This window comes from Oryza brachyantha, chromosome 8 (genome assembly GCF_000231095.2).
Source record: "Oryza brachyantha chromosome 8, ObraRS2, whole genome shotgun sequence".
NCBI classification, from domain to species: domain Eukaryota; kingdom Viridiplantae; phylum Streptophyta; class Magnoliopsida; order Poales; family Poaceae; genus Oryza; species Oryza brachyantha.
The window spans coordinates 14,330,260-14,340,609 of record NC_023170.2 but is presented as its reverse complement, the minus strand read 5'-3'; the positions used below and the strand labels follow the sequence as shown (position 1 = coordinate 14,340,609).

At 41.0% G+C, this 10,350-nt stretch overlaps 1 protein-coding gene across 1 annotated transcript; it reads left to right on the top strand.

The window, feature by feature from the left end:
- Positions 1 to 7,558: 7,558 nt before the first annotated feature.
- Positions 7,559 to 8,734, top strand: LOC121055114 (putative heat stress transcription factor B-4a). The gene is made up of 2 exons (XM_040526529.1): positions 7,559 to 7,825; positions 7,904 to 8,734. The coding sequence occupies exons 1-2, from the start codon at positions 7,559 to 7,561 to the stop codon at positions 8,732 to 8,734; spliced, it is 1,098 nt and encodes a 365-aa protein (XP_040382463.1).
- The last annotated feature ends 1,616 nt before the right edge of the window (positions 8,735 to 10,350 follow it).

Genomic DNA, 10,350 nt, shown 5'->3' with positions numbered 1-10,350 from the left:
AGATGCAAAGGGCATCTCTGCACTGTACTCCAATGTGCACGACTGCACTTCTCTGCATCTTCAGTTATTGGCATCCTTAGCTGTTTTTCACTAGGATACCATTGTCGCTCATTGTTTTACAGTGTTTCGAAGAGACCATTGTAGATCCCTAACTGTACCAAAAACACTGTCATTTTAGCTTCTTAGAACTCCATGACGCGCATCAAACTGAACAATATTATTTGGTGAAAAACTTTAACGATCAAAGTGAATTATGTTTGGAAGTTGGAATAATATAGCATGTTGACGAATGGCTCCAGCCCCTCAACGGGTGGGGCCAGACACCTCCGAGGATATACTCTGTGAAGGCTCTAGAAGCCCTCTAGGGAGAGAACGAGCACGTTCCCAAATACCTATGGTACTTTGGCTAATTAGCCCATGCGAAATAAGAATAACTATTAATATATAACTAATTAAGTATTAGCTATCGTAACTTAAAAAATAAATTAATCTAATGTTTTAAAGTAAATTTTATTTTTTTAATAAAAAATACACCGTTTAACCGTTCAAAAAACGTGTCAATAAAAAACGAGAAAAAAATATCGCCCATCAGCGTTTGCGAACGCGCCTAACATCTGGATCCGATGGAGCTGAAGCCAAGATATAGGCAAGAGGAGGCCCCGAGCGTAATTCGAACAACATTTACAGGGACAAAACGAGTACATTCAAAGCTCCCATCTACATAGTTGACATGCTTGGGGCAGGCGTGCGTGACCCAGAAACAAAGTTGAGGCCATGGACTCTGGACATACATCTCTCCGCTATCAATCCTAAGGATACACGAGATTTACCCAGGCTCAAGACTTAATGGGCTCTCCTATCTAGGTTTTACCAGCAAGCCTTAGGAGCGGAGGCCACCCATCGGCCATTCCCCATTCATTCAGATGGGGTAAGCTCCAGGGATAGTAATATATTTTGCTAGTGACCGATTTCGGTGTATTTTACTTATAATAGAATTTAATCTATATCATTAATCTATTTTTATCCAACGACTGTGATTAAATTATACTACCAATAATATTAGGTGTAGTAGAAATTTGAAAGGTAATATCGTCTTTTTATTGTGATCTTTATTGAAAAAAAAGTAAAATTACAAAATACTGCTAATCAAGTAATTAACAAAGTAAAAAAATATCCTTTTTCTACTGGTACTATAATACTACAAGTAAAATGCACCGGAGAGTTGCTCATTTTGCTATATGTATTGTTAGATACTTAGACTATAAAAACATGTCATTCGCTCTCCAAATGGGGCCAAGTCTAACAAAATACACGTCTCAATATAGTTGTTGGATTTTTCCCAACATAATCTAATTTTGTCTAATTTTATTTGGCAGTAAAACTATTATAACCTTAAAATATTGTGAGACACGGCGTGTCTTAAAACTCTTAATCGAAGTGCACCAAGTCTTTTAAGAAAAGAAGTGCAGCTGCTTTACCAATCGATGAAGGTCCTTACATTCCACTTGCAGAAAAGCCGCTGGATGCTCAGAATTCATGACTTTTAACTTTAGAAAGTTGAAGAAACGTATCTTTTGTGCTGCATGATCGATCCTACGGCCGGTCATCTCATTGTACACAACTACAACTGCAGTTTTTTGCCCAGCATGCAGCTAAAATGATTTGCAACAATGCTCACGGTTAGACTACATTTTGTTATTTAGAATCACTCAGCGCTTAGAGCATCGTCTCTAAGAGCATAGCCAAGAAACTATCTATTTGACAAAACTATCTATTTGACATGTTATACAGAATTTTAGCAATTATATTATATATAAAGTTATCAGTCATTGGCTCATCGGCTTGATAGTAATCTAGATTTGTTTAGTATCAATCCTGACATTGTTAGGCATAATTTTGAAATATCTTGGTTTGGTCTGACCTTCTAAGATTATTCCTAGTAAGCTAGGCAAGATATTTTGTAGATCTTAATTGATCGTCAGTCGTTTATAGCCAATGATCTTTGCCGATTTACATGCTTATCATATTTATATTAACAGAGTAGCCGATTGCTTTATTTTGCTGTTTATACACCAATCGGCTTGATTTACTTATATTGGTAGTTATTTATGTTGCATCGGCATATGAGATTTAAATGTTAGTTGATTTTGACCGATCGTAACAAAGGATTCACTGTTTATTTAACTATTTGAGTTTATATGTATCAGATTCCTAGCCGATCCAAGCTTTCAACAGCCAATCGTTCAGCCTATCGACTAAATGCCGCTACACTAACATTCGATCGGCTGGATTTTTCGTTACCTATTGGCTCGATAGCTGATCGGCTTGTTTTATTCTTCATCTTGTCAGTTGTAGGATCAAATTGACTAGCACACTCGCGCATCTTATAAGAATTTAGATCTTGCACTGAAACGGTCTTAAAGTGACTTCCAAAGCTCGTGTGTGGCACGTCATCGAGTCAACTTTTAACATCAACATTTGGTTACCTAGCTAGTTAACATATTTGGTAATTGGAATGGCTAGCCAAGACATAGTCTCTTACATGTTTGTATTTTTTCATTAGACTAGCCAGAAATTTAAGATAGTTGGCACGTATGATTAGTAGTCTCTCGAAGATAGACTATTATCGGCCTTGCTTGGGAATGCATAGCACACTTCATGCCCTTTTGTACTTATGAGATATCAGGATTTCGAGTTTCACCTTTTATGTTGGAGGCTTTGTGCATCTACAGATACTTGAACAGAGCTGTGTCCTTGTCATTCGAGCATCATGCTCACATGGAAAGAATGGAGATGATGTTGGAGTAATAATCTACTCCCTGGACTTCATTATGTAGTAAGGCCGTGTTCTTTGCCCCTATCAAGTTAACTTATCCTCTCGTTTTCTGCTCGCACGTTTTCTGAACTACTAAACGGTATATTTTTGTAAAAAATTTCTATAGGAGAGTTGTTTTAAAAAATCATATTAATCTATTTTATATTTTTTAATAATTAATTAATCATGTACTAATCTATTACTATGTTTTCTATGACAAAAATAAGTTAACTTAGCTCCTACCTACCGAACTCGGTCTAAGTCAAACTTCTAATAAATATACGTCCACAATATATCTTTTGAATAGAAGCCGACAAACGATTGGTGTTACGTTAAGCACGAAAGAAAAAAAGTATATAAAAGTATATATGTACAGGCTTCATACAGAAGCTTGCCCAAAGAAACATGTGAGAGAAAGAAATGCATGCTAACGCTTACAAAATTTAATACCTTTAAGTATATCTATCTAATTATATCAAAAATTTTAGCTTAAAAAGTTTAGTAACTACCGGAACTTTCTCAAGAACATTAAAATCTCTCGTGATATATACTTCATCCGTTTCATAATATAAGACTTTTAACATTGACTAGATTCATATGAATCCAGACGTATATGCAAATTATATACATTAATCAATAGATAAATTTAACAAAGAATATTTTAAATTTTACTAACACATCGTACTCTAACCATCTCACATGTTCACACATGTTGCCTACCCACTTGTTTCTACTCATTTAAATATTCTCTTTTGAATGTGTAGTCAATAGTTCATATTGCATATGATTTCGATTGAAAATATCGTTAATTATAAAGTTGTAGATCTCATCAATATACACAACTTTGATATGGGGCATTCCTCCATCCAAAATCGTTTGAAAAATTCAAAAGTTCATTTTTAAAAATAGATCTCAAGATTGTAATGTATATTTGGTGATATACACTATATCAAATAAAAATATTGACAATTATAACACTATAGACCTGGTTGAGTTCTACAAATTTCTTTCATACATACGTACGTACGTACGTACAAGGTGATTTAAAAAAAATTAAAATTTGTTTTATAAATAGATCTCGGCACTTATATATAATGCATATTCAGTGGCATAAACGATCCGAAATGAAATTAATGTTAGTAACAAAGTTTTATATATTATTGAGATCTATAACTTTGATATAGGACATGTCTCCATCCAAAACCGTTTACAAAATTTTAAATTTTAGATTTTCAATTACTAGTGATGGACCATAACTAAAACCAGTCAGAGATAACATTACCTATGATAGGTGGATGTTATGACCCTTCATAGATACGTTGCTTCACCTACGTACGACGGATAATACTATTATACCGCACATATAATATATTATTTTTGGTGGGTCATGATTGTGTCCTTGTTAGCCACCAGAGGTAAACACTACGTCATAACTAAAACTTGTCGAAACTAACATTACCTAAGACTGAGTGGTTATGATCATTCATAGGTATATAGTCTCACCTGTGATGGGTTGTACCACTGCAGCCATAACAAATAATACATCATTTTTGATGGGACATGGCTGTGTTGTCGTGACCTATTAGTGGTGACCTATGCCTGCTTAGCCTCATCTGCAATGAACTTTTTCATGCTCCGTTAAAGATGAGCTGAGGCTGTCTATCATGAGTTAATATGGACTGTCACAGGTATGAACTTTTTCATGCTCCATTAAAGATGAGCTGAGACTGTCTGTCATGAGTTAATATAGTAACTCGTTACGGTTGAGGGAAGTTAAAAGGGGAACTATAGTAATGCACTCCCAGGAGTGGTGAGCGTTGTTCGTGCCCTTAGCGTTTTGTTCATCAGTATTTCCCTCTACCTATCTTTGCTGGAGGCTCTGCAGAAGTTTCTCGCTGAACTTTCCGTTTCTGAAACTCAGCTATATATGCCGATGACCCTGATGAGTGTGATCACTTCGCCATTGACGCTAAGACGTAAACACAGATGAGCTCTCGATCGATTGGCCATCATTTCTGCTTGGTTACTGTACTTGCCTTTTATCCCAATATTAATGCCAAGAAATATACGTACGCCGACAATTTCACTGTCCTTTAAAGATACCATAGGTAAAATTTTTCTAGTCTAAAAATTTCCATACTAGAATACAAAGTAACTAGAGTAAAATTGAGCTTTTTCAGTGCTACTAGTGCATTGCACGTGCGTTGCAACGGGATTTAATTTTTAAAAATATCATAACACGTTATTAATATTATTTTTTGCATTTGTTATATTTTAACTATTACATATATTTGTTATTGAAATATGGGTCTATTAATCTCATCATTTTTTTCTTCTCATAATAAGTAGAGTTTGTAGGCCATTATTATTTTTTTCTTTTAAAAATAGAGTATAGAGAAGTTGGTGTGGTGGCAGCAGATTATAGTAGTATATAGATTATCCTTGAAAAGATCTAAAAAATACCATAATTTCTAGTATTATTTGATACCAATTTTTATGTGTAAATTTTTGTACCAAGAGATATTTTTTAAGGATGATAAAATTATCCAAATTTTATATTAAATTTAATGTCTCTATGTGCTTTCACAAAAACCATAAAACTTTTAGAAAATCTACAGGACGAACGACGGTCCGGACAGGAAGAGATAATGAGCCACCGGTGCTGCACGGTCCATTGCCGTCGGCGCATCCCATGCGCTCGCGCCGCAGGCACTGCCTCCCTCGTGCACGGTGCACCTGCGTCATGCTACTCCCTTCCACTTCCACCAGCTTCACCACTGGCGCCTATCTCCGTCCGTCCTCCGTGCCTCTCGAACACTCCGCCGCTACCTCTGTGCTGCCTGATATTAACTGATATCATCTGGTTCATAATATATTTCGTCTTGACGGAATCACGTCTTTTAGTTATCCAGTAAAACTTTTAAATATTTTTATCATCATAAAAATTATCTTGAGGTACCATATTTCTTAATATAAAAACTTATATGTATTTCGAAGTATCAAAACTTTAAGAAAAAAACCTTGAGATATTTTCTTTAAGCACCATAAAATTCCCAACACACTTATACACTCCATACGAGCAATTAGGTGTTTCACAACGCTCTATGCAGCGGTTCATTTTTTCTAATCTAATACTCCTTCCGTTCTATATTATAACTTTCTGGGTATATCTATATTCATCTATATATCGATGTATTTGTTTTATATATGTGTCTAGATTCATTACCACATATAAATCTAGACAAGGTCAAAAAAATCTTACAATATAGAACGGGGGAATAGATCATATTCCCCCGTCCCAAAATGTTTGACGCCGTTGACTTTTTTACATACGTTTGACCATTCGTCTTATTCAAATTATTTTGTAAAATATGCATCAAAGTATACTTAATAATAAACGAAATGATATAAAATAATTAATAATTATATAAAATTTTTAAATAAGACGAATGATCAAATGTGTATAAGAAAGTCAACGGCGTCAAACATCTGAGGACAGAGGTAGTATCTCTTTATACCACCGTGTCAACTGCTAGTAATAGATTTTTTTTTTCTGGTACTGATAGTAGATCTGTAAATTGACGGTCGAAATCTTTTAACAATGATAATCCTAGTAATGGAATGCAGTCTCTACGAGGAAAGGACGTCCTGTGTTGGCACTTGGATCCTGTTTGTTTCCCTTTTGCGAGATGTGATGCTACAGTAAACATTTGCTAATCGTAAATTAATTAGACTAAAAAATTTATCAAATAAAATAGTTTTTATTTATACAATTAGTTTTATTATCAGACTATATTTTATATTTCTAATTAACATCCAAACGTCCTATACGACGAGATACCAGAAAAAGTTCCGTATCCAAACCACCGCTTCCTGTATTATCGTAAACATAAAGCTCGATCAGAATACGGAAAACATGACGACATGACTGTACGTACCATGGAACAGAACAGGGCTACTCGAGTGCATGCATGCGTCGTAGTCCCCTCGCACTGTGACTTAACAGTGGTCGCATATATATACTCATGCATTCGGCATCTTCAGCATGAACAGCGTCGTTGCAGAGCGACGACGACGGCGACGCAGATTTCCAGATGTCGGCACGTTTATAATAGCACCTCTCCATCATATCCATGGCGTTGATACGTACACACCTCTCCGCGCTTCGATCGGCCGGGCCGCCCTGCAACTGCAAGTGAAGCAGCGGCAGCGGCAGCAGCAGCAAGCAAATTAATACGGACAGCCAGCCGGGCGTCGCGCTGGAAAGGTGGACAAAACGGAGGAGATGAGCTCGAGTTTACGGGGAAACGGCGCGCGGATCGATTAGCCGCGGTGCCCATCTCGATCGCTCGGCGGCTCATCGCGTCCGTGTTGCCCCCGAGGGAATTTCTGCCGCTGATGCGGTGTCTGTCGCGCGGCGCCTCACCTCACGGGCAAAATCCGTCGTCACGTACGTATTCCGCCCCCGCCTCCGGTCTCACCGGGCAGGGGAGGGGAGGCAGACATACATGCAGGCGCAGGCACATGCGTATTCAGCCAGTTATTATTCCCTTCCCCTATACTGTGCCAGTCCCAGTGTGCTGCTCCTGCTCTGCATGTTTCCCGAGGCTACCAGCCCAAAGCACATGTCCAAACCCAGCCGAAACTAGCGATAAAAGCCACGCACGCACGTACCCCATGATGCCGTCCGTCGTTGAACCAACCTCTGTCGCCATCGTCATCGCTGCTGAGCCTTTCCTGACGATGGAGTGGGAGGAGGAGAGCGACGCGGCGCGTCAGAAGGCGGCGACGGCCGCGGCGGTGCCGGCGCCGTTCCTGACCAAGACGTACCAGCTGGTCGACGACCCCGCGACGGACCATGTCGTGTCGTGGGGGGACGACGGCGGCGGTGGCGGCGAGTCTGCCTCCAGCTTTGTCGTGTGGAGGCCGCCGGAGTTCGCGAGGGACATCCTCCCCAACTACTTCAAGCACAGCAACTTCTCCTCCTTTGTCCGGCAGCTCAACACCTATGTACGTGTTACGTTCGTGATCATGGGCGCTTGCATTTGCAGTAAACTGAAGTGACATCAATGGAGGTTTGAAATGCAGGGGTTTAGGAAGGTCGTGCCGGAGAGGTGGGAGTTTGCCAACGAGTTCTTCAGGAAGGGCGAGAAGCAGCTGCTGTGCGAGATCCACCGGCGTAAGTCCGCGGCGGCAACGTGGCCACCGTTCCCGCCGCCGCCGCCTTTCTTTGCCCCGCGCCATTTCGCGGCCGGCCTCTTCCGCGATGGCGATGGCATGGTGCGTGGCTTGGGCGCTTTGGTGTCGACAGACCGGCGCCACTGGTTTGAGAGAGCGGCGGGGCCGGCGGCGCCGCCATCGTCGCGACTGCTCGCGCTGGGGCCGGTGATCGCACCGCCGCCGCAATGCAGCCGCGCGGCGGCGACGCCGGAGGAGTCGCTGATGGAGGAGAACGAGCGGCTGCGCCGCGGCAACGCGGCGCTGGTGCAGGAGCTGGCGCACATGCGCAAGCTCTACAGCGACATCATCTACTTCGTGCAGAACCACGTGCGTCCCGTGGCGCCCAGCCCGGCCGCGGCGGCCGCCCTGCACGGCCTCGGCATTCTACGGCCAACGACCACAACCGGCAAGGTGCCGGCTGCCGAGGTGCGTGACGCGTCCGGCCGGAGCGCCACATCTAGCAGCTCGCTCACGGTGGCCGAAGACCAGCCCACGCTGGCGCTTCGGTTGTCGCGGACATCGGAGAAGATTGTCAACGAGGTGGCCGGCAGCGGCAGCACCAAGCTGTTCGGCGTGCACCTGAGCAGAGCCGACGACCAGACGTCACCAGGCGCGACCCGCAAGAGATCACTGCAAGAGCAACCTCCTACGTCGCCGGCGCGGAAGCGGACGCCGATGATCGAGCACAGCACGAGCTGAGATTGAGCATCGTGCCGCCGCCCGTTGCCATGGCTGTAACTTGCTTAGCTTAATTAGCAGCTAGGAGTAGTTCGTCTGTGCCATCTTACTCTCCAGATTAATGGCCATTTTCTTTGCTAATCTCCAGATTAATGGCCATTTTGCTCTGCTAATGTGATGAACTGTTGAGCATTAAGACTTAAGAAGAGCATTAACAAATCGATATCGAACTCGAAGTAATTCTGCTCGGTGTAGCAGCTCCTTTATCACACCGGACGATTTTGCGCGGGAGACAAAAGTGGAGTACATCTTTTTGGGACAAAGAATGAGTAAGTTTTTCTTTCTGAAATAAATGAAAGTTTTAAACGACTGGAAGGTAACTTTCGAGCGGCTTTTCTACTCCATTGGGTGAGGGCAAGTGCATACTCCCAGATGCCTTCATCTATTCGTGATGCAAGCTGGCAAGTCAACTCGGTTTACAAGTCGGAGAGACAAGACTGTGATCGAACAGTATTATTCCCGAGAAGCCGCAACAGTAACAGCAGCACACTCTTCTGGGCTTGGATCAGAACATTACCGTCAACTACTCAATTAGCTACTAATTCCGTCCATAATAACTTTATTTTTCGTTTTTCCGTATCCAACGTTTGACCATTCGTCTTATTTATAAAATTTGTAAAAAACTTAAAAAATTAGTCACGCATAAAGTACTTATTCATATTTTATCATCAAGTAAGAACAAAAATATTGATCTCAAAAAATTTCAAATAAGACGAAGAGTCAAAACATTGTATCAAAAAACTAAAAAATAATCTTACTTCGGGATGGAGGTAGTAGTTCAGTCCTCTTTAGCATGAGAACCTTAGTTCTACATCCCTCTTCCTCCCCCCGTCCGCGTGAAACTACCACCGATACCAGACAGCATGAAAATAATTATAATATGAACATTTTTTCATCCTTGAGAAGATACCATGAGGTATCACTGTTTTCTATGTAAAATTTGGGAGTTTTACTCTCATCCTTCTTTTCGTACCGCGAGATACTATTACCGTGATATTACCGTGAGGTACTAAAATCCTTACTTGTGCTATTCTCTAAAACCATCATGCAAGTGCAGAAGCGAAGAGAGGACTCTCATTTCTAGAAAGGTTTAATGGGGGCTAAAGACACTTTCAGTTCATATGGATCGTTTAAACTACTAGATGGGTCACAAGTAAGATTCTAGGAGGACAGATGGCTTGGGAAACATTCGTTCGATAAGAAATACCCATCGCTATATAATCTGGTGAGGAATAAAAACGAGGTTGTGGCTAAGTAGTTGGAAGAACTTCGTTGAATTTTTCCTTCAGAAGGGCCATAGTAGGAGATAATCTCCAAGCTTGGCATAGGATTGTAGCTAGTGTGATGGACTTAAGTTTAAAAGAGCAAAAGGATACGTTTCTCTGGGGGGGCTAACAAAAATGGAGAATTCACGGTCAACTCGATGTACAGAAAGCTTATGTTTGAAAACATAATCCCAAGAAAATCTTGTATCTGGAAGCTAAGACTTCCTCTAAAGATAAAAATTTCTTGTGATATTTGAAAGAGGGGTCATTTTAACCAAAGACAACTTAGCTAAGCGGAATTGGAAAGGCAGT

Bases quoted from the DNA above. Each gene is read 5' to 3' on its own strand.
- LOC121055114 (XM_040526529.1), top strand. From the start codon at position 7,559: ATGGAGTGGGAGGAGGAGAGCGACGCGGCGCGTCAGAAGGCGGCGACG. The intron at 7,826-7,903 runs GTACGTGTTACG...TTTGAAATGCAG, and splicing joins TCCGGCAGCTCAACACCTAT to GGGTTTAGGAAGGTCGTGCC.